A 24,112-nucleotide genomic window follows, 5' to 3' on the forward strand; every position below is an offset into this window, starting at 1 on the left:
CCTGCCCGGAGCTCCAGCTCAAAGCCTTCCGATAGGCATCACCTGCTCCCAGCTGGCTTGCCCGGACTCAAGAGTTCCCGAGTTGTTTCCAAGGCGTGCAGCAAGGTGCTCTGTGCGTCCTAATCTGCAATCACCTGGAACCCTCCTCCCTGTGATCCTATCTCATGACCATCCTACACCACTCGCAAGGATTACTCAACCCCTTTTCCAGGTGCACAGCAGTGTGCGCCCTAACTCCTAATCACTGTGGAACTGTTCCCATGATCCTATCTCACTATTATCCTACAAAACCTGCAAAGACCAGCCTGTTCAACAGCCCTTCGGCGGTACCACCTGCTCAATAAGACATTTCAGGGCACTTTGATGCTGGCTGCAGTTAACACAAATAACAAAGGTGATTTGTAAACAATTTATTAGGTAGTAATAAATAAGAATCTTAGCAGAAAGAACTATACAGCAATAAGGCATATTAATACTTTCGTTAAATATGTAACCGTGACATGCATCAACGTTTTCCTTCTAGTTCTGTAACAAAGTGCTGTGTAGCAAAGAGTACTTCTGATACCAGTGCCACGAAAGCAAGAATGCTACAAAGGACCTGACTGTTGCATTATTTACCATAAATAAAAGATAAATTTACTGCTATTTATGCCCATTAAATAATAAAGCTTGCTAAGAAGACTTCAAAGTATCTTCTGTTTATTTTTTAAGTTGTTCATTACTTTAATTCCTTAAACTGTACTTACTAGTAGTGAGGTACCATTAAAGGTATTACAAAACAACAAACTTGGGGTTTTGTTTTGTTTTGTTTTTTTAACTTCTTTTTACAAAGTATTGCAAACTGTTTTAGCATGCAGCTTACATGGAAGGAGTAATCAAGTGCACTTAGAACCCTGAAATACAACCAGAATTTTTAGAGGTGCATTATGAATACTGTCTTAAAGTACAAAGACATTTCAGAATCCATAGGGTCCCCATCTTACACTTGGGACCCAACTTGCTAAGACCCAGCTGTGACTTAGTAAAGAGCAAGAAGAATGCTTATAAACTTGCATGTTAAACAGTAATTGTAGCATTGAGTCCTGTATTCTCTACTGCTTGCGGTTTCAAGGAAATGAAATAAGCAATGAGAAGGAAAATTAGTTGAAAAGAAGTGACTCAGTACCCCCTATATGAGTTCTTGTTACTGAAGATGTGTTGCAATCCAGGATAAGAATTATTAAAGAATCTGAAGACCTCTGAATGAGATTTGTTTGTAAACCTCCTCCTTCTCCATATGCAAATGTTTTATATTGCACGGCAAAAGTAGAAGTCCAGTTTTCTTACAAGCACACTAAACACTGAATATGGCTTTTGAAGATTTAAAATAGTTCCCTTTCGACATCTTCATGCAGTATTTTAGAATAAATATGAACACCAAGTATGAGAAATAAGAGTAAAAACAAAGCCAGCTATCACATTTGTCAGAAACCAAGTAAGAGTTTATCAAAAGCAGATGTTCAAAAGACTGGCTGGTCTCCTAAGCATATTTACCAAGAATATTTTAAAAGTAAAGTTTGTCTAAAAATACTGTAACACATACAATCTCCTTGATGTTCTACAGAAAGACATGTAAAGTGAAGATGTTAACTGAGATGTGCTTAACAGCACCATCAGTCTCATCATCCCCTGGGAAAAAAGTTTCCAGATTCATTTTCGTCCAACAGTCAAGAATGGCTCGATTCACTCTTGTCCAATTTGGTAAAGCATTTAAATTTTGCTAGCTTTTACTGGTAACTCAAGCTCTACAATAGCTTATATATGAAACAAAAATATTTATAAAAATAACAGATATGTTGTAAAGCTTTTTAAAAAAATAAATCATGCAGGTTCTGTACAAAGTTAAAAAACTGTACAAATGGACTTTTCTCTTGTGTAAAATTCATGTACATGGAAGTCTTCTGTTAGGGTGAGAATTTTTTGCTTAGCCATAAGATGCTGTTTCATCATTTGTCCATCATTCATTTCTTTCACTAGGCATTAATTGGCCATTTAATTTCATCAGAAGTTTTACGATGAGACCTGCCTATAGAAAGGTACACAATTAAATTCTAATCAGCATTTCACAACAATTGCACAATCAGTTTAAGTATATGGTAAATGCAAGTATATAAACAGAAGTTAGAAGTTGCATCATTTTAGAGATAACAATGAAACCAAAAACTAGTTTTTTTTCCCTTATAAATCAGGAAATATTTTTCAAAACACTAAGTCACTTCTTCCTCTCTATCCAAATTCTTATGATGTAAAAATAAAAGGCAACTACTGTCAAACTATACAACATACTCAAAGCTGCAGTTTTGTCACAACACCTTTCAACATGACATATGGTCTGTGACGATATTTGACAATGCCAAACTCCACTAGTTTTGACAGAAATGTTACCAGCTCTCTGTGATTCTTGTCGTATTTGGAATTATCCTTAGGGTCTATGGGATTGGGCACACACAACAAACAGTTTTCACTACCAAAAAAAATGTTCTCCCTAATGCAAGTTTATTCTTACGTATTTAGAATGCTAAAGGCTTCACATCCTGTAAGAACAAGCAAACACTCTGAAATATTGAGAAAAGTTCTCATCTGAAAATCACTCTGGGGGCAGAGTTTGGGTGGAGCTTCTTTTATACAGTACAAGGGTCAACCACAAGAGAAGGAACATGTATTTGGTCCAAGAAATTCTATGATGGATGAAATTCTATGTTGAATGAAAAATGTCAATGCTTACCTGTTTGGTATGCACAATAAAACTCATTTTGTTTTCCAGACTGTGTATCTGAAAACATGTGTCTCCATCTCCCAACTGCCACATAAAACAGCCGTACTTTAAGCTGAGGAGTAAAGCCTACAATAAAATAGAAAACCATCATTCAGAAAACACTGTCCATACTTACAGATGGAACTTTCCTTATTTCACTTAAGACAGAATTCTACCTAAGTGGAAAAGTATGTTCCATATTCAAGCTGTAATTTATAAAGTAGTCAAGTTGAAAAATACAAGGCTTTCCATTAAAGTGCTTTTTGAAGACTTCAGAATCTTGGAAATCTTCATAGTCAATTTAGATATGAAACGCTTACTAGCACAGAGAATTTAAGAGAACAGCATTAAACTTAGAAGTTTTCATCAGCAGTTCACTTAAGCTGACCTTTGTTTCCATGTTCAGGAGATGCAGCCCTTTCACATTTACTCCTACGTAGACCTTGATGACTTTATGGCTACTCGAACTTGCTTTGGTGAATATTTGTCCTGTGAAAAAAGCTGCTCCATAAGTTGGAATTTCCCAGCAATTCTGCAAAAACATGCGCTGAAGGTGATGCATCTCTTTACTTACACCTTCACTGGTGCTCAGATTCTAGAAAGAAAAGAACACAGGCAATCAATAAGTCTTTCAAAATACCTGCGTTTATTTGAAGAACATGACATAGTTCAGTGGAATTCCCACTGAAAAAGAAAGTCTCAGATGCTGAAACAGACTGAGAATGTAGGTCCCTGTACGAGCCTCAGAAATCTTAAACACAGACACCTAACCACTTCAGGTTCCCACAGTTTCCCCTCTATTAGAAGTATTTCAGACTAGCCAGGGTTAACCAGCTGATACTACATACATCAAAATAAAATAACAATAATGATAAAAAACCCTAAGCACTCCTCCTTTGAGGGGTCCAAAGCATGCTTAGATGAGCATGAAACACAGTATGCTCCTGCAAACATGGATTTTTTAATTTTTTTTAAACAAAATAAGGTGCAAAATTTGTTTTCCTGAACAGAGCCCTCATTTACAATGAGAAACAATCCTGATATTTCCTCCTTCTCAGTAGCATGGAACTGTTACAACAAAGGGTTGTTAGACTGCTCCTAGTTCAAAACTGACTGATGCAAAGTACTCAAAACAAATGAAGGAAAAAATAACTTTCCAATCTGAAACTAAGGGACAAAAATTCAGCAAAGCCACACATGAGATTAGAAGGCATAAAAGAGAACACAAGCCTTTAGCAATTAGGGGGGGGTGTAATTGTGGGTGGGGTAGATGGCACCAACCTCTTTGTTGCACACCCTGCATTACAACTTACCTGAATGCTACAGCTATTCTTAAAATATAAAATGGATTAAAATATTTGGAGCAAGGACTGAAACACCTTTTCCTTTCCCCTGTACATAAAAATAACAGCCTACAGCAGAAGCCTACAATGCTGTGCTCTTATATTTTATCTGACACAAGAAAGAGTAAAGAATACTCTGCTGTGTCCTCTGCTGTACCGCAGTCTTAGGAAGAATATTATCTTCCTTTCTTCATCTGTATTACGAAGAACAAGAGTGATGTGCTGGTTTCTGACAGAAGAGGTGTTGACATCAGGAAAAAGTTAATTACTGAGTAACTTTGACTCAAAGAAAGAGGGGCAAGGCTGAAAATGTTCCCTGTGCGCCTCTGCAGTTTCCTGTCAGACACCTAAAGTGATTCATATCAGCTGGAACAATTTGTCACACCTTATTTATTCTACAATTTTTCATGAAGTTCACAAATTTAATTGTCACGTGTGCTTGACTCAGTTTGGAAATCAAAGCTTTTAAGTCTTTTACAGAAGCATCCTAAGTCCATGCATAGAAATTTTCCTAAATTAACGACTGTAGTCAAGGCAGTTTGTGCACCAGTAACAGATCCCTACCATACAAGCTACATCAGCAAAACAGGCTTTATCAACCTGTCATTATGAGCAGATGTGAAAATATAAGTCAGAGCAGATTTTCTACGTGTATACCTGTACAGGCAGTACCCATGAACGTAAAGTTAACATGGAAGATAAATAAGCAGATGACAAATCATATTTATTCCTAAGAAGCATATCAGCTGTAACTGTACAAGAAATAAGAGCATTCCAACAAGAACCCATCAAAAAATTCATAACATACGCATTTCCAGATTATATACACACCAACATTTTTGTTCATTAGCTGACAATCGAACAGTCAAAAATATGCTCAAGACAGGATTTTCTATAATTTTTCTATTTGTCCTACCTTGTATTCATGAAGTATTCTGTTTGTCCAATGAGGAGCTTTACTTTTTAGTTTAGTGATTGGTACTATAGATTTAAGATTTTCTTCACTATAGAAAAAAACAAAGCAGAAAAAAAAAATCCTTCATTAAACAAAGAAAGAACTAAGAGTAGTGTCTGCCAGTTTTTATCTTCAAACCACATACACAGAGCTAGACAGCCAGCTCCCATCAAATGTTCCCTCAGCAACTGAGAAGCCTTCCTGAAATTGAAGCTAAGGCTTAAAATGTAGTGGAATTCCCAATTAATGGTAATCCAGTTGATTTTGTGTTAACCACTTTTGTGTCATGCATTATGGATGTGGCAGGGAGAGGAAATGCTAACAGCAGAACACGTGACCCTTAGCTGATTAAAGACTAGTATGAAAGACAAAATTATAAAGGGACAGTCACCTAAACCAGAATATCAAAAGATGATGGCTCATAGGTTCACTGCTCTATTCAGTACCACCAGTGACTAGGCCCATTCATCTCCACATGAAAATAAGATACCACATAACATGAAAGTGAAGCTATTTGCATGAAGAGCCTTTTTAAATGGAGGCAACAAACACTAAAGGGAGCCTCTACTAGCTTGCACAATTAATATAGACTTCATCCTTTAAACTAACAAGGACAACAGTACAGACAGACCTTTCAGATGCAGCTCACACTTAAAAGCAGTGTAACTGCAGCAGAAAATGCAGCTGATGTACAGATGGTGGAGCATGCAACCAAGAAAAGCAAGCCAGCACAGCTCAGCTGAAGCTGTGAATGAGAGGACATAAGAACTATAGCAGCATCCCAGAACAGCACATCTGCTGTTACATGAATGAACTAAGGTGGAGATGGTGGGGGTTGGAGTGAAGATTTACATAGCAAAGCGAAATCCTGATGTGTTTTGATACTGCTGCATGTTTTGATACATGCTGTATGTGGAAGCATAAAAACATATCCCAGTTCTGCAGTCAAGAGAAGAAAAAGGGGAGAGAAAAGTACCATCTGGCAGAGCACTACCGGTCCTATATTTCTGACAAATTTAGTGTAGGATTACACACGTTCCTCCCTGAAAGAGGAACATCATTCTTAAAAGTTGGTCTGACTGGACGTTGTAAGGTGCTCCTTTAGCATAGTCCACTTCACTCCTGTCAAAACTCTTCATTTGCTTGAGCACTGTTACTCATTTTTCTATTACTGTGTCTCAGCACAGATTTGCAGAATACAGAACCTCTGTTCCTGGCCTCGAACAGCAATAATTAAAATCAGCATGTTCTTCAGACACCGTGCCTAACTTCTGTTAATGCTACCAGTACCATGTGGTTGTTCTGAACTAGACTCATTAAAGGAGAAGAATAATAAAAAAGGCCATACCTAAAATTTGGTATTTCCACAGGTAAGTGGAACTATCTAAAAATATTTCATTTAAAAACAAAAACATACTTACTTTAGAAAGCCCTGTTTATGTTTCTTGCTCTCATAATTTCCATAAACTATCTGTAGAAGGAGACTTGCCAGGGTGATCAGCTTAGCATCGGGCGACGTATAGAAACCTTTCAATAAATTATATCTGGCTTCATCAAAAAGAATAAGAATAGCCAATGGATCCTCAATCTGTTTAAAAGATTTAAATAGCATGAATTTTCTTCAAAAAGAAAATGAGCTTAGAAAAAAAAATGAATACAGTTCCTCACTGATTCAGAGGTACAAGACAAAATGTGTAATCCTGCTTTGGGTACATTTTAGTAATGCTCTGTAACAGAAAAAAAATGAAACAATTATTGTGATTGACTTAATTCAAGACTTCAGTGATCTAATGCATTTAAAATGTAAAGGTTACTAACGTACAATGCACAATCAAAAAAGTTCACAGAAATTTTGCTGTGTTTTTTTACCCACAAATCCACTTTGAGTACATTTAAATATTCCCATTGAAATCAACCAATTAAATATTGGAAATATCACAGAACAGGGAAAAGAAAGAAAATAAGGTAGGTTGTTAGTACATGTATGACAAACACAGAGACTGGGTCACAACTGATAAAGCGAGAAATTAGAATCTGAGTAAGTGTAGAGTAGGAATAGAGAGAAACTGACCACAAACTCTCACAGAAAAGGCAAGGAGATGAGAGATGTGGTTTAGATAAGTATGTAAATTCAGCCATTAAATGCACTGAGCAGTGGTATTCAAGGTGTTCTGATTCTGACCACGATTTCATGCTATCACTTCTAAGTGCCAACCTTTTTTTCTATTTCTAGTGGAAGTCTCACATCTCTTCTCAGGAAAAGCTGTGAAGTTTCCCTCTGAGGATCCAAGTTTGTCAGTTCAGTGAATATTTCAGGCCAGTCTCGAATATGCTGCAAAGGCTTGTGAAAGGGCTTCAATTGGAGGCCTAGGAAATAGCAGTGTTGCGTTTATAAATGAACAGTAATAACCCAGCATATACATATGTGGATGATTTGATGCTGCATCAGAACAAGAATATCTGAAACTGAGGATTCATTTAAAAATAAATAAATAAATAAATTTTTCTATGCTTTCTAAACTGCCTTATATAACAGGTTTTCAAAATATGGATTTACCAACAAAACTATTGGCGTATATTTAATAAATGCACTAATGATGAACTTTAGTTCTTTTCAGCTTCTCAAGAGTGAATTTGTATTTAAACATGTAATGGAATACCAAGATGGACCACAAAACCACAAGTAAAGGACCTCCAGAAAGCAAGCAGCCATATTAAATAAAATTACAATAGCAAAAATGTGACAGATTCTTGTCTCAACTCTTTCGAGAGAGAGAAATGCCATGCCCAAAAGTCAGATTTTTAATGGAAAAATACAGATATAGCCTATCTTAGAAACGTACCTTCTATTTTTTGAGACATAAACCATAAACTATTCAGAGCAGACATTCATTTTCATTTCTAAAATGTCTTGATTCTTAACAGGCTACAGTAATTCAAATTTACAAGTTCACCTGTCTATATAAGAGATGCAAAATCAATACAGAGCTTCCAACCACTATATACTGCAGTCTGTATCTTCAGTAGTGCTCATTCGCTTATCCAGCCTGTCTCTGTCATTACTGCTTGCCCATTTTCTAGCAGTGAGGAACCAGAACTCCGTATTTATCTTATTTTCACTGCTCTGGCTTTTACATTATATGTCAAACTTCAAAGGAGCTATTAAGGCAGAACATCTTTTCACTACTATCAGAGAGTGCATTTCCAATTTTCATAAGGAAAAAAAAAATTTAAATACAAATTTTAAAAAAGTGCCATAAACTGTCAAATATAACTGTATTCCTTCCAACTTACTGAGGTTCTCAGAGCAGATCCAGATAGTAAAGTATTGCTGGGTTTCTTGAGACAAACGCATCCCTTCCATTATTTGCTGTACAGTAGTATTGTTCCCGTGTTTCAACTCAACAGAGCGGTACGACCCATCCATACGATAAATTCGTGCCTTTTCATACTACATAAAAATTCAATTTATTGTTATTAATATTGATTTGTTAAAGTTCTTTCTGTTAGCGTTTGTGAAGAGTTTGAGCAATTTAACCATAATTCAATAAAATCTACACTATTGAGAAAAATAACACTGCACAACTTCGTATTTCTGCTTATGAAAACTACATTTTGTGATTTATACAAGTTCTTTTACTGGGCTTTTTACCACAGTAACTACAATAGAAGTTCTACTTGTATACTGCAAACTTCACTTCTGTTTTAACTCCAAGGCAAACAGGACTAAGTTATCTGAGGATTTGGGCTCAACTGCCTAAGCATATCATGAAACAACTACCTCACTATTACTGGCATGTTATAAATTATTCCAACTATTAGTCTAACCTAACAAGGCTAATTTTTCAGGAGGAAAACATCACTCTTAATACAGATCCCACTACAATACAAACGCAACCTCAACAAGATCTTTTAGCACTTCTATAATATTACTGACAAATTATTTTTCCTTTCAGAATTCCCAGTGTACAATGACTTACATACGTGCCCAAAGAATGCCTTCCGAAAGACTTACTTAAATTGGGTGCTCAAGGCATACACACACACACATCATATAAATTAACAAAATACCTCGTGTACATCTCTCTACTCTCACACACTGTGATTTTGTTTCCAACCTAGTAAGGATTCCACTGACTACTAAGAAACCCTACACTGACTACATGATAAAAAGCCAATTTTGTAGAAGTCTACATTTAAAGAGCTGAATGTTCCTGCTTATTAACCCATAAGTTGATAAGGCGCAAAGAAAAATAATGATTATATAATCAAAAGTAGCTGATGATAGAAGATCAGCAGCTGATGTGATACTCCTACAAATAAATCAAATACTGACACAAGGCCATAAGTATAGACAAAAACATTTAAAGAGATAAAATGCCTGTTTGTCTCTTTCACACTAACCTTTTAAGTATAGTGCACACTTCCTTTAAAGGCTCTTAAGTGAGCCTAGCTTTTCCAAAGTCTATTTATAAACGAAATATAAATTTCAAGATATTTAGAGAAATAAACACATACAGGTTTATTTATGGCATCCTTCAACAATTTGGCAGTTTCTTCCCACTCATTTTGTTTGTTTTCTTCACAGACATTCAGTGGAGACCTTCCCTGTTGATCAGTAATGTGCTACAAACAAACAGAAACACTGACAATGCATTGTTTTGACTGGAATTAGGCAAACATTTCACGTTTGAGATAACTGATAAATAATGGAAAAAAGTAGAGGCAATGAAAAATATTTAACCATTTGTCAGTCACTCAATAGACCATTGTGTTTACACATTGTAGCATGGACACAAAGTGTCACATGCACAAGCTAGAAACATGTTAAATTGCCATTTCTGTACACAAACAGAACTTACTCTGTCAATTTCTGGATGATTCAGGAGAATTTGTACTATTTCAGCATGCCCACCTCCAGCAGCAAAATGTAGAGGAGAACTAAGCTGGCCGTTCAAAAGATTTGGATTGCACTTTCCTTTCTCCAATAGCATCCGAGTAGCTTCAACTTTTCCATACCTACAGGCAGATTAAAAATGTAGCAGACACAGCAAATGTAAACTAAAATCTTTTCCAGATACTTCTAAATAAGAAAAAGTACACTGCCTTGCTCAAGAGCTTTTAGCTTTCCAAAGACAGCGAACATTTAGATGCCAAACACAGTGAATGTCAGTAAGTTTGTTTAACTTCTACATGTATTTGGTACTGTCTAGCAACCATTTACTAGATTTATTAGAGATAGACCCAACTCTGCTTTACACTATTTGGGTAGCTGTAGCAATTCAGTCATGGCAAAACAGGCTCAGCCTTGCCTGCAAAGTCTGTGTAAGAATCTGCATAAAGCTTCTGAATGTTATGCAGATGGTTCCTAAGACTCATGTTGCTAACTGGGAAACCTAGCATTAAATGTGTATGTAAACTTTCTGAGAAACACTAAAAATCAAATAAGTCATTTTTGTTTGTTTTGGTGTTTTTTTTTTTTTTTTTTTTTTTTTTTTTTTTTAATTTGTTTTTTGGTTTTTTTTTTTGTTTTTTTTTCAAACAGCCAAGCTTGATTTTTATGTTCAGGTTATCAGACACTGCTATAAATACAGAAGACTACCTTCTGCTTAAAGATGAAACAGAAGTATTTTTGCAAGGTCTGACAAAAGCTGTGAAAGAATCACAGATTTAAATCATCACAGCATCATAGAATCAGTCAAGTTGGTTTCTGGAGATCATGCAGTTCAGCATTGTGTTCAAAGCATGACTCTCACCAACACTCACTCAGCTCAGCTATTGCTGCGTTACAGAACTGCTCACAGCCTTTAATCAATAAAGACTGCAAGAGTTGTTACAGTAAACTAGACCCAGTGTCTCCAACAGCAAGTAAAACAGGTACTTCAGGACAGATGTAGGGACAGATATAAGAGGCAATAAATAAGTGTGTGATGATACGGTAACCATACTTGGTCTTCTCTGAAACCACTCAGATAGCAATTATCTCAAAACCTCAAGCAGTATTTATCTTCAGAAAGTAATATACAATAATATATATTAAGAGACAAAGTATAGAAAATCTAAATTTTATTTCTCATTTTTGACCCTGTACGATGAATGACATAAAATACTGCAAAAGAGTCATGACAGCAAGAAAGCAGCAAGAAAGCATTTGATTGGAAAAACTATACTGGGTTGACTCACCAGCATGCATAATGGATTGGTGCCCAGTGGTCACTGTCTAACTGATTAACAGAAAACTTTTTATCCAGAAGGTGGCTTAGTAAATCAGAGTCGCCTTCACAAGCACTGCGGTGAAGAGGGAAATCGTCTACCCACTGGTGTTCTCTTTGAATTAAAAGGGAAAGCAGGAGGGAAACACAGTTGAGAAACATTTAGATAGTTGAGAACATCAGTTTTTTTAAATGACTAACTCAGGACTAACTGTAGAGCAATATGAATAATAAAGATGAAGCTCATACAGCTAAAATGCATCAGTATTTGTACAACTAGCATTTCAGTCACGCAGTACCCAAGCCACAACTTTATTCATTATGCTAAGAAATGCTACTCTAACATTTGTAATTTAAATCTTTCTTGATCTGTCCTTTAATTTGTGTACTTAGAAACTTCAAATAGATTTTCTTTTATTTAAATATGCAGTTGTACAGTAAAGCCCTAGAGTAAAGAGTCTCATGCTGACCAAGTCTGCTAAGTACTACTGTAATATAACAAAACTAAAGTATATATTAACGAAAAAGAAATGTAATACTTGTCCTCTGTGACACTGCTCATGCTGCGTTGCCACTTTTCTCTTTTAGGAATCTGAATTTTTGAATAGTCTGGGGCTCCAAGGCCAAAGTAGGGATTTATTACCACTTTGTCAACCTGTGAAGACATAATTTAAATAAAACTGAAAAAAAAAATAATCTTACTGAGATTTGGCCAAACAATCCCCATCCAGCCCAAGTATTATCTTGGTGCCCAAGTTATGACTGTAATATTTTATAAGTAAAGAGATTAATGTTGAATGTGAGGATTTGGAAATCTGTTTGGCAGTAAGCGTGCAATAAAGAAATCTGATTATATTAAAACAAAGCATGCTCAGAAAAAATGAGCAAATAAAATATGAAACAGAAAAGCATGTATGTTCCACAAATACAAAATGAAAACATAATTCTTACCCTGTTGGTATACTGAAGGTCAGATCCAAACAGAGGATTATAGATACACATATCTGCTTTCTCTAATGCCAGCATTTTACTCTTTATTTCCAGAGCAGTATAACCCATGTGTAACGAGCTCTCTGTTTGACCAGGTTCTATAGCATAAGCAGGGTTTATTACGTTTGTTTTAATTCTCTCAAGAGGAGATGGTCTGAATAAAGCTGGGATGGAATGAGACTGGGTATGCCGTTCATCCAACCACCTGCAGAAGAAATTTGGCAAGTTAACTCATTTCCTGATAGAAAAGGGCTATTCTGATCATGCCTGTCCGTTTCTTTGATTAATAGTTGTGTGTTTAGTAACAGCAAATTATTTTTTTTAATTAAAATATAATTATAATGTGCATAAATAATTTTACAACACTAAATTAAGCCCCATAAATGATATATTTTTTTAGCAAATGTGTTTGCTCAAATGCATTTCCTGCAGATGCAAAGTCTCAAAGAAAAGGAAATTAAAATATATGACAGAAATAACAATGGTTATAACCAAAACACTTGACCACACCAAAACGCTGCTGTTTCACTTCATTTACTTTCAGTTTATCAGTATTACTACTCTCAAGACACAAACTCTGCAACTTAAAGCCTTTTACGTGTGACCTTAAGTTTCAGTATCTGTACAGACTTAATAAGACTTCTGACTTTGAGAGAAAGCAGAAGGTCCCTCAAGAGCTTGAAAACAGCCAATTCTCTTTCACAAAGGCTACCACCTGTCCTTTTACATAGCTGCACTGAAGATTACTGTGTTTGAAGTGGACTACTACTGACAACAGAGGAGGGTTTTAGGCCTCTCTCAAAACTTCAAATAAAAACATCCTTTGCTAGAATACAATTAATTCTGCTTAGTGCTTTATCTTGGAAAGGTAGAATAAAGAAGCACATGCTTTGGAAAGAAAAATCCACTGATACACTGTTTGGAGGTTGCCTGTTCCAGAGTCACATCTAAGAATGTGATTCCCAGTGTAGAGCATATGCTTAGGCCTGGATTAAGTCCCAGACTGAATCTATCGTATGTTTCACAAGCTGTGCTCCCTTCACTTACTCATCGCCCTGCTGTGAAGGACATTAAAACTGTGGCCATCGTGCTGTGAACACCCTCTTGTCTGTCTGAGGGTATTTTCAAGGAATTTCTCTATGAAATCTTTTACAAGCATTGTTTCTGGCTACCTACTTAGAGAACAATCAATATAAACTCTTTCCTATTATACTTCCAAGGTTTCACTCACATCTGTAAGGCTGGTGACATATGCTAAGCAGAGCTCAGAATATGAAGGCATTCATTACGTAGCAAACAAATAGAAAATCTTGCATGATGGCATACATGAAAATACAGAAATTGCCTACACACAGAACCTTTTTAGGCAGTTGCCTGTAACTTAATATTTTTGCATTAGCCAAGATTTTTGCCTAACTTTATTTATGTGTGGCAGAAAAACGTGCTCATAAACATGGTGCTTTCCTATTCCTGAAAGTAAAGGTCTCATTCACTTCAACAGATACTCCTGCAAAGAAATTAGTACATAATTATGCCTGGTATTCCTATGTAAAGGCTATATAAAAAGGCCCAAACCCTTTTGATATGTTAAATTTTCTAATTGCTCTAAATCTGGCTACACAACTAATTGCCATTCTTAAAGTCAATTCCCTGTTGCAAATAAACTTGTACAGCTCAGAAAGCTGCACTTCAGGGTTTGTAAAGAGAAATCTAAGTGGTATAAAATTCTAGTTCTACATTCTTGCAAATACTCTTATTGATAACATTTGTGGAAATTATAGAAGATTTGATATTATTATATGATTATATTATTATATGATTTCGTAAAACATTAATTAAAACATTAACATTATCAAGGATTTCCAGTAAATCACTTGATTAAGAAGACTATTTCTCAGTTCACAAAAACATTTTTTAAAAGATTTAGAAATTTGCTGTCATGCTTCTCATAACCATGAAGTAACATAGTATCATTTTCTTCTTAATCAAAAAAATGATGTAAAAATTATTTGCTATATCCTTAAATTTCCTTGTTTATCTTCTATGTCTCTGTATTTGCATTCATGGTATTTCTTACTTATCCAAGGCAATTAACATTCTTGCAGTAAGCGTTGCAAAATGTGTGCTGGATTCGCTGCAGACTCTCATGATGTCTTGTAAACAGTAGAACACAGGGCATCCTGGACTGTATGTGTATTTTGTATTATCTAAAAAGGAAACACACTTTGAAGATGTATTGAAGAAAATAATGTTATTTTCCCTCCTGTGTCTTTTGTAGTTACATATTCCCAACCTACTGGCAGCAGTTCAATTTTTTCCCCACACAACTGACAGAAATTACAGAGTCCTCACATAGCTATTCATATCCCAATGGGGTAACCTTAAAAACCTTTAAGTGTCCAGTTACTATTTCATCACTGTGATCAGCTTCATCTGAGGAATTAATATGAAATGCATGCTCTTCCCAGAAAAAGAAAGAATAGGACTTCAGAACTGAAGAGGTCATTGCTATTGGTAACTCTACAATGGTATTTATTTATTTGATAGTTTTTATCCTTAGGGTCTTACCACAAAAGCAAAAAGAAGTTTCAGCAAAAGCACACAGGCATTTGTTTCAGGCTTGTTTTCAAATACTTTCCTGACAAGCAGTACACTTTGCTTCTAAAAACATCATTCATCATTCCTTGTTCAAACAAAACTGTTTACAGAATTTGCTAAGCATTCTTCTCTGAGTAAACAACTCTGAACTGAATAGTCTGGATGTCTGAAATAGAATTATGTTCAGTGAATTTTATAGGAGTTGATTATATTTCAAAACGTATGCATTCAGTGAACAAACAGCTTAAATCAAAAGTGTGCTATGGTTATGGAAACAAATGCAATACATTTTCCAAGGATTTTAAGTAACATTTTCAGGTTTTAAAGTATACAGTTTTCTACCTAACTCTAACTTTTTGATGTTTAAATAAAAAAGACATACAGCACATTTACAAAAATCCTGAAGTCTTCAACTGAACTTCTGTTAAAACGAATGCAGCATCAGAAATTATGCTCACTGTTACCTTTCACAACAGTAGGAACGATGTAAAGTGATGCCTCCTGGCCTGCTTTCTCTCCATCCAGAGGGAATGTCTTCATTAGCACTACACGCTTCCCTAGCATATTACATTAAAATGAAAACATCAACCAACATAATTAAATAAATACATAAAAACAGTCTAAAGACAGTTAACTGGATGCCTATCAGACCAATCCTTCCTAATTTCTAGGAAGAAAAAGGGCATATTACTAGCTAAAATCTAAATCAAGCCAAGAACATCTAAATAAATACACAAAATAAAGAACATCAATACGTACACAGTCATTAGCCTGAAAAATGACAGCACTGTACACCTTTTTTCACAATAACTTCTCCCTGCTCCTGATTATTCAGGTTGCTCTCATGTCTCAAAACCACCAATTTTTAAGTTAAAGAAGATTCCTTCTGAAATGGGAAAGCACAGCTGCACGCCGTATTTCATGTTAGGATGATCCATGTAGTGGCAGGACAGTATTTTCCATGCTGTCCTCCCATCTACCCTTACAGAATCTAGCATTTTGTTTGCTTTTCTGACCACAGCTGCATATTTTAGCAGGGGCTACACTAAACGGTGCATATTAATGCCTCCGTCCTGTGTGAGTCAGTTCAAAACTGTGGTATGAAACAGTTTTGCTTTTGTTAGGAAGCATGTATTAATGCTATTAAGTTATGTTTCCTGCCTCACTAATTTTGTTAGGTCCGGTTACTACCATCTGCAGCATTTTACCATGCAACCACCTATTCCTTTTCCAAGCACTGTACTGTCTTGTTTGGCCTGACAACCTTCCCAGTGTAACCTTGCTTACAAAACAAAGAGGAGATACACAAGAAACAAAGTGCTTTAGTCAGTAGTTTATACCAGTTTGGAAATGAAATAAGCTGAGTAAACCAATTTTTGTCAGCACAAATTCGAGGTCACTTGCTGGACCAGCTACATCACAGTAATGAAAAAAAAAACAACCAGCATACTCATCAAGTTATGTATGTAACCAATGCAGTTATGCCATATGTACATTCACATAGATACTTTTAACAATGCTGGCATTGAACAGACTTTGTAAGTAATCAATTCGCTATTTGGAATTTGAGCTGAAATTAAGGTTAGAAAAGCTATTTCAATCTGGTTTGCCAGAAATTGAATTCTCAATTTGAGATTAAAAAGCAGTATGGATAGGAAAATATTCATTTGAGAATATTTTAGTAAGCATTTTACAGAGATGGAAGGTAAAGAGAAACTATGGCTAATTAAAAGCTGTGTGGCTTGGGTGTTTTTTTTTTACGAACTCAAAGCAGACCTTCTCTTTTAAACTAACATCACGCTCTCTGACAATCTCCCCACACCCTGTTTAAGTTTTAAACTATTTTACAGAGCTGTTGACAGCAAATCAGATTAAAATATTTTTACCTTTAATACCCTGATTGGCTGGTGAAATTGGTTTGGTGGCTTCCAGGACATAATCCAAGATGCTCTGGGTTATTTCAGTGCCGCCCTGCAGCTTAGTTTCCAATAAAACTTTCTTTCTCTTTTTTTTTTGACCTTCAATGGGAACCTCGAGCAACAAAATCTTTCAAACAATAATAAAACAAAAGGACAACTTAGACAAGTACAGAACAACTCCATGCCTATGCGTGTATTTATCATACCACTATAAAAGCAGTAATATAACTCAGGAAGTACTGAATCTGGAGCAGCAGGAGGGCAAAGTCAGAACAACCTCCTTAACACTAAGGCTAAAGACAAAAAGACAAGGCTGCACCCTTGCACTGAGCAGCCCACAGGGCAAAAGGCCCTGAAATGAAATAAAACATCAAAATTACAAACTGTAAAGTGTTTAAATATTCTAATGATAGGGCAACACATAGCAGATATATGACATGTATGTCATATCCTACTGTCAGATTTTCTTTTAAGCTGTATTATTATACACTTATTATTACATATTATTTTTAAAACGTCATTGAAGAAAAATACTAAATAATGTTACTTCATAGGATTTAGCTCGATATTCCCGAGAATTCAGGCTTGCAGTATTTTTTGGACGAATCACTGCAACGTATGCATTCCCGATGGTTTCTGGATTTCCCATCTTTTTTTTTTTTTTTGGTTGTTATTTTATCCCTAGAAATAATGAATAAATAGGATGATTCAGTTAAAAATAAAAACAAAAATAAATCCAACAACATGCTAAATCCTGAACACAGTAATTATGCCTACTGATTCTTTGTGTTTCTCATTAATTGTTCTTTAACTGGAAAAACACCGATGGTTTTTTTGTAGTTCTGCCTCCTGTTCATTAAGCAATAACATGGACATGAGTAAAAGAATGGGGAACATCATATAGATTTAATATGAAAAATCTTCTTGTCTAAATTTCTTTTACAGTAAAACTGTTTTTTTTCAGTTTGTAAATATCTTCCCATTTTACAAGGCAGACGAAAAGCTGAAGAAATTCAACTATACGAAACTAAAAAATAAAACGACTGTAAAGTTACAAGCATATCAATCAGAAATGGTGCTATTAGAAAGTACTGCATTTTTATCAGTTCAAGAACAACCCTGATTTTACTTTTTTCCCTCCCTATAAGCAGTCTTGCCTACAACCCAAGTAACAGAACAGATAAAAATAAGCTATAATACGGACTCGTTTTTTCTTTACTTCGGCAGAATTGTAAACTCAGCACAATTCATTCAAACAGCTTCTAGAAGGAATAAGTTGCCAGCTTGATTTCACAGAATATTTGGTAACTCCCTTTCATTCATATGCTGTTTGCAGATTAATTCACTCACGAAGATTTGTAATTGTACCGTTTTACATTCTTCACCTTTTTAGGAGGAACAGAGGTCTTCAGATTTCCATGCTTTTACTCCAGTATTTTTGTTGGGACCAGACTACCTGAAAATATATTTAAAAAAAATTAAATAAAAGCACAAGCACGCTTGCACCTCCAGCTATTAGGTGACGTAATGACAGCACTTACAAAGTATATCAGAATGAAAATATCTAAATATGAATTGGAATTATAGCATCCTCTAGTAACGTCAAATAAGCAATACAGTAACTTGTGAGATGTAAAAGAAGAAGAAAGACCCATCCTTTAGAAGCATGATACGTGCCCCAGGATTCTCAGGGTTTAGGGCAGGACCAGGGGCAGGCGAAGCAGCGCGGGGTGAATTCTGAAAGGCTCTGCGCTCTGCTCAGAGGTAGGACGGCGACTCCAGGAAACAAATGGCTCTGAGAGCTGCCACGTGACTTCAGAAAACAAAAAGGGAGGACGAAAAGGGTGGGGTTGAGAGGATGCGACAATAAAATTGACCACTTTCAGAATGCGCCGCCAGTGATCCCAACCGGACCGTGAGGCGGTAAGGGGTATCGCTGCCGGCAGGCAGGCAGGCAGGCGCAGCTCAGAGGAACGCGTTTCAACCCGCTCCCTGGGAACTGAAGGCCCTTCATCGCACCCGGCCCGGGCTCCGGGCTTCACTTTCGTCTCTCAAAGGAAGAGGCCGACGCGCGCCCGCAGGTGGCTGCGGCTGAGCCGCGAACAGCTGAGCCAGCGCTACTTCCTTTCCAACACGGAGCAGCGTGATGCGCTCGCTATAGCTTCAGCTCGTATCTACCGCTGCCTCCACCTCCCAGATTCTAACGCCCATCTGTTCCGGGCTCCAGACCAGCACCGAAACGTGCAGGAGCCTCCCTCAGCCACCCCCGGGTCCGGACACCGCGAGGACCTCGCCGTCCTCAGCGGGGCGGGACGCAGAAGAGGCCCCGCGCCGGCCGCCTTACGGCCAGAACCCGCCCCGCCCCCTCCTTCCCGACCCCTTTTCGTTCCCTTGCCTTCCTCGGCGCCGCTGACCGCCGCCTCATCGTCCCGCCGCGGCCGGCGCCCACAGGCCCCGCGCCAGATAGCCCGCTCCGCCCCGGCTCCGCCCCGCGCCCTCCCCCGGCTCGGCGATTCGCTTCCCGTCGGAGCCCCGCGGGCCGCGGCCGCCGATGAGTTTCCGGGTCGGCGGCCTGAACTTCTGCCGCCGCTGCCGATCGCTGACCGCGGTCGGAGAGAGGGAGGAGAGGAGCGGGCCGGGGCCGTGAGGCGCCGCCGCCGCCTTGCGGGCTGGTGCTGAGGGGAAGCGCCGCGCGGGGCCGGGCATCGCCGCCCGCGGCTGTCAGCGCCGCCGCGAACAAAGGGGCGGCCGCAGCCGCGGTCCGCCAGCGCGTAGCGAGGTGCGCCGCCGGCTGTCAGCCCCGCCACCCGGCCCAGCCGAGAGAGCGCTCCAGAGACTGCCGAGCGTGGGGCAGAGCGGGGAAAGAGACAGAGAGAGAGAGAGGAGCGTCCGCCGAGCGGATGGAGGCGCGGCGTGCCGAGCGCCGAGGCGCTGGGAAGGGCCGGGGAGAGCCCCTGTGAACAGCGGTGAGTACCCCGCCGTGCTGCCGCCGTCCCGGCGCCGCCCGGGGGCAGCGCGGGGCGGGCGGGGACGGGACGGCCGCGGGCACAGCTGCGAGACCGCGCGCGTCGGGGCGGCGGCGCTCCGCATCCCGGGCGGGGCGGGGCCGGGGTCTCCGGCGCTCCGCGGCGTCCTCAGCGCGTTGAGAACGAGAGGCGGCGCCGGCAGCTCCGGGCCGGGGCTGAGAGGAAGCGCCGTGGCGGAGGGGCGGCGGGAGCCCCCCGGGGCGCGGGCGCCCGGCAGAGCTGCGGGCGAGGGGCCGCGCTGCGGGGCTCCCCCGGAAAGTTGGGCCGCTTCGGTCGGGCCTCCCGCCGGGCTCTCCGTACGGAAGGAAGAGCGTCGGGAGCGGCAGCGGGCGGTGAGTCCCGGCTGGATGGCTCCGTGCCGCGCTCGGCGCTGCGGTCGTTACGCGGCCTTTCCGGAACGAAGGCGAACGCGCACCGTCTCACGATCTCGTTTTTGTTTTTCCCCAGAAAAGCATTGAGCCCTGATAGGGTCAGCGTAGCTCGTGTATGTCGGTAGCGGGATCGCGCGCTCAGGCGTGTCGGAGTGCGCGCTAGAAATCCAGTAGCTTCTGAAAACTCAGCGCAGCACCAGCTGTCCTTTTTTCGGAGAGCAAACACCGTGCGAGGTCCCGAAACAGCACCGACTCCCCAGAAAGCGCTCTGCAGAGTGAGGTGTTCTCCTGCGACCTGTATTTTGCTCATGGCCTCTCCTTCCGTACCGAAACGTGGCGCTTTGGTTGTAGGCAAGCATCAGGTGTACTGATACTGATGTACTGAAATTCAGATACGCTTTTTAAAAAGAGAGGCTGCTTTGGAGAAACTTATTTGGCTGCAGAGCTTAGCGATGAGGAGAGACTGAAAGGGAAGAGTCTTGCACATCTGGGGGTTTTATCTGTGCTTCTCCATATCTTTGAGTGTGAAACATAGTCCATTCTCTTTTGGATGCAGGGGAAAGTAGGAAATACTCTTTTTCACCCAAAAGAAAGAGACTGTTCTTACAGAAAGTGAGATCATTTTTCAGTTCCTAACATTTGTCTTATTTCCATGACGTGTATGCAGAAGTGGTGGCATTTACAGCCAGATGTCTTTTTAATTTTTTTTTTGTGGTTGTGGAATGCATAATTGGCATGAAGAGTTCCAAAACTTTCAGTAATTCTGAACTCAAGCAAGTTCCACGTGTAACAAACCTTAGTTTAGTCTTAAAAGAATAAAATATTTTAGTAATGTATTATGCCTGAATAGAAGTACTACTGGAAACATACTGGCATAAATAAGCCGACTGATGTTGCTGATGCCCTTTCTTTATATGTGCACTGAAGTGTTATTATGAATGGAAATTAATTTAAAAACAACAACAACAACAAAAAACAGCAGTGGCACTATACATATCAGTACACATCAGTAGCCAAAAGGGGGATGGGGGAAAGCAAGATGTAAGTTTTACAGAGCCCTTTTTCTGTTTTTCCCCTGGTGTGCCACACACATCTAGATAGGGTGAGGTAAGTACATGCATCAGTATCTGCTGAGGCTTTTTGGAGGAACTTGGAGATTCTTAGGCACGTATGCTGTGTGCCAGTTTACATGTATCTGCTTGTTAGAGCTTTGTGTCAGGATTGACACCTCTGCTGTGATTGATTAGCACAGAATTGGCTTTTTGTTTCAGTAATAGAGCTTTGTTAGTTTTTGGTGCGGCCATTTGCAATGATTTTTATTTTTTTCCCCCAATTATTTTCTTTGTTCTGTGATGGATTTTTTCATGTTTTTGCTTTGCTGCTTAGATATCGTACCATCTTCATTACCTGAATGATTAATGAACTTCCCCCTCAAATCTGAATTCTTGAAGTTGCTTTCTGGTGTTGTCCTTGTTGGAACTTTGTTACCTCTGGTAAGGTGACTCATGACAGTAAGCAGAAAGTTGGAAAGCCGGAGCTTCCAAATACGTGTGCCGGGCAAGTTGTGTGTCTGCTCACACTGCTGCATTTTGCAGAATTGATGTTCATACATAGTAAAAAGGGATCTTTGGTCATACCACGTTAAGAGTTGAAGCCCAAGGAGTCTACGTAGTATTTAAAAACTACTTCTTCAGAACCTCTAAGCATCTTCTAGATTTGAGATGGAACTAGTGAAAACAATCTACCATTTTCCTCAGAGGAATATTAGTTTGACTGGCTGGTGTCAATGAAATAGTGTGTTTTGCATCGCAGCCTGTGTTAATTTGCTTTTTATATGCATTTGTGAGTATATTTATGTCTTGCCTCAAAAAGTAGTCTGAGTGGAATGCTGTAACTATCAGTATAGTGATAGTTCATTATCTTCAGTTAATTAGTCCAGAAATCACGGTGGAGAAAAATAGGTAATAGTCTGTTGTTCCTGCAGATTACTATTCACGCCCTGTTAACAATACTGCTGCTTTGCTTTTACTCTCATGTACCTTCAGTTGTACTATGAGAGAAGAAAGAAGTGCAATGTAGCGGGCACCAGGTTTTCTGCTGCTGTCTGGAGGTGATCTGAGGGAGCCCTTTGTGATTCCGCACTCTCTGCCAGTATTCTTTTTTTAGTAATTGAAAGTAATTTTCTGAACTTGCAAACGTGTCATGCGTGTGAATTTGAAATTTTGAACTATTTATATCCTTTTGCAAACAAGAGAATTGCCATAAATTTTTATTATGACAAACACTTCTTTGGGCTTAAAGCACATTTTTTAGTACTCATATTGTCCTTGAATTTTCTTTAACATGTCTTGCTGAAGTTGCTCAAGGGAGACTTTCATTTTTACTTGTAATTTATATATATATATATTTTTTTAAAGCACATTAGTGAATGTTGAAGGACAGTTGCAGTAAAAATACAGGACCATGTTGTAAATGGGTGGCTGCAGTGCAACGTGAGGGCTAAGTGCTGACTTGGGATGGCTTTCCGGAGCAGCTGCACAGCAGTGCTGTGCCACTTTCCTCAGGAGCTTTTCTGGGGGGGAAAAAAATCCCTATATTAAATTTCTTGGGGATTTTCCCCTCTTCAGTAAGAGCAAAAAATAGATTTTCAATTTTGATATGTACTTTGTGAAAATAACACTCTAAAACATACAAGTAAATGAACCAAATAGACTCCTGGAAGATGTACAGTCACCAAAAATTCTGTGGAGTAAAGACTCAAATGGTAGCCAAATGGTGTATATTCATTTCAGAGGAGTATATTTAAGCTGCTGAAAACCACTTAGTCCTTGCTTTATAACAAGGGCTGCATCAGAAGTACAGTCTGGGCAGTTCTGACTCACTGTGGTGTTTTGTGTAAGTCCTGAGTTTGCTGGAATGATCTGAAATAGTACATTTGTATTCACTGCTGGTGGTTAAGTGCAATGGCATAATAACTCTTTCTCGTTTTAGTATTCTGAAACAAAGTATAGTTTTTTGTAGAGGAGAAGACCTAACACAACTGATTTCTAGACCATCTGCAAGAGTGTGATGAAAGTTGGTTAAACAGTCTCAACTTTTGGTAACTGGATAATAAGCTTTGAAAACTGAAATGAGTTGTTTTGCTATCAGAGCAGTTGGCTGTGGCTTCCTTTCTTGTTTAAGCAACACAGTAAATCACTGCTTGGATGCCTCCTACATTAAGAAATGTTTGTAATTCTGAACTGATTTTCTGAAATGTGAAGTAAGTTCTTACGTGTCTTTTTTCAGAAGCCAGTGTAAGAGATAGGAAGATAATAAATACATATTAAAGAACAAGTCTATTGTTTGTTTTCAAATTCTGGATTAACGAGAAGTACTGTAATACTTACGTAGGCAGTATTTTTTCTTCTTAATGTAATGCCTTTAAAACGGTTAATTTTTTTTTTTGTTATTGCTCTTCCGTACAACATTTCTGCCATTCTCAGAGCACCTCTCTGTGTTGCTGTCATGTTTCTCCTCTGCTTCTTTGTATCATCTTCTCTTTTTCATAGAGTATTGAAGGCTGTGTAAAGCAGAATCTCACTTGGTTTTGACTTGATGTAGACTTTGATAATTGATGTCACCTAGAGGTAATGTGTGAGATAGCCATAATCATTCCTTTAACCACTTCTCAGTTGGGTTAAGTGTGAAAATTAAGTGTAATTCTCTGATAATTATCTTAAAGTCTTGACAAATGAAATGGTCATGTAGCAGTTGGTGATCTTTTTGAGATGAAAGATGCTTTGAGAAGAATACAGTTTGGAGGCTTCAAAACTGTTCTGGGGAAAATTAAGTTAACATATAGAATCTTAACTATGCGTATACTAATGGCATGTTTCTTGACTGTTTTGTTTTCAAAGGCAGT

General features: G+C 38.7%; 2 protein-coding genes across 7 annotated transcripts in view; one reads left to right on the forward strand and one right to left on the reverse strand.

Annotated features, from left to right (window-relative positions):
* Positions 1 to 395: 395 nt before the first annotated feature.
* On the reverse strand, positions 396 to 18,641 carry KRIT1 (KRIT1 ankyrin repeat containing). 2 transcript variants are annotated; one of them, XM_052695705.1, is made up of 18 exons: positions 18,485 to 18,641; positions 18,197 to 18,263; positions 17,359 to 17,492; positions 16,779 to 16,938; positions 15,357 to 15,449; positions 14,372 to 14,501; positions 12,256 to 12,499; positions 11,844 to 11,959; positions 11,276 to 11,419; positions 9,955 to 10,111; positions 9,611 to 9,718; positions 8,387 to 8,543; positions 7,308 to 7,459; positions 6,514 to 6,680; positions 5,054 to 5,141; positions 3,183 to 3,389; positions 2,765 to 2,881; positions 396 to 2,065 (listed from the first exon to the last, which is right to left on the reverse strand). In XM_052695705.1, the coding sequence occupies exons 3-18, from the start codon at positions 17,458 to 17,460 to the stop codon at positions 1,997 to 1,999; spliced, it is 2,211 nt and encodes a 736-aa protein (XP_052551665.1). In that variant the 5' UTR covers positions 17,461 to 17,492; positions 18,197 to 18,263; positions 18,485 to 18,641; the 3' UTR covers positions 396 to 1,996. The 2 variants fall into 2 exon arrangements, with proteins under 2 accessions (XP_052551665.1, XP_052551666.1); XM_052695706.1 differs by lacking the exons at positions 14,372 to 14,501; positions 15,357 to 15,449; positions 16,779 to 16,938; ... (1 more) ...; positions 18,197 to 18,263; positions 18,485 to 18,641 and having other exon boundaries at positions 11,844 to 11,984; positions 12,256 to 12,345.
* A 982-nt stretch (positions 18,642 to 19,623) lies between these two features.
* Positions 19,624 to 24,112, forward strand: part of ANKIB1 (ankyrin repeat and IBR domain containing 1) — an 87,739-nt gene continuing 83,250 nt past the window's right edge. For 2 of the 5 annotated variants that reach the window (XR_008209526.1, XM_052695698.1), the window contains exon 1: positions 19,626 to 19,777. The gene's annotated coding sequence lies outside the window, so the exon portion shown is untranslated. Of the gene's footprint in view, positions 19,778 to 20,028; positions 20,170 to 24,112 lie in introns of those variants that run through there. The other 3 variants (XM_052695700.1, XM_052695701.1, XM_052695699.1) reach the window with 3 other exon arrangements.

The sequence above is a fragment of the Tympanuchus pallidicinctus genome, unplaced genomic scaffold (genome assembly GCF_026119805.1).
Source record: "Tympanuchus pallidicinctus isolate F22 unplaced genomic scaffold, pur_lepc_1.0 scaffold3, whole genome shotgun sequence".
In the NCBI taxonomy this organism is placed as follows: domain Eukaryota; kingdom Metazoa; phylum Chordata; class Aves; order Galliformes; family Phasianidae; genus Tympanuchus; species Tympanuchus pallidicinctus.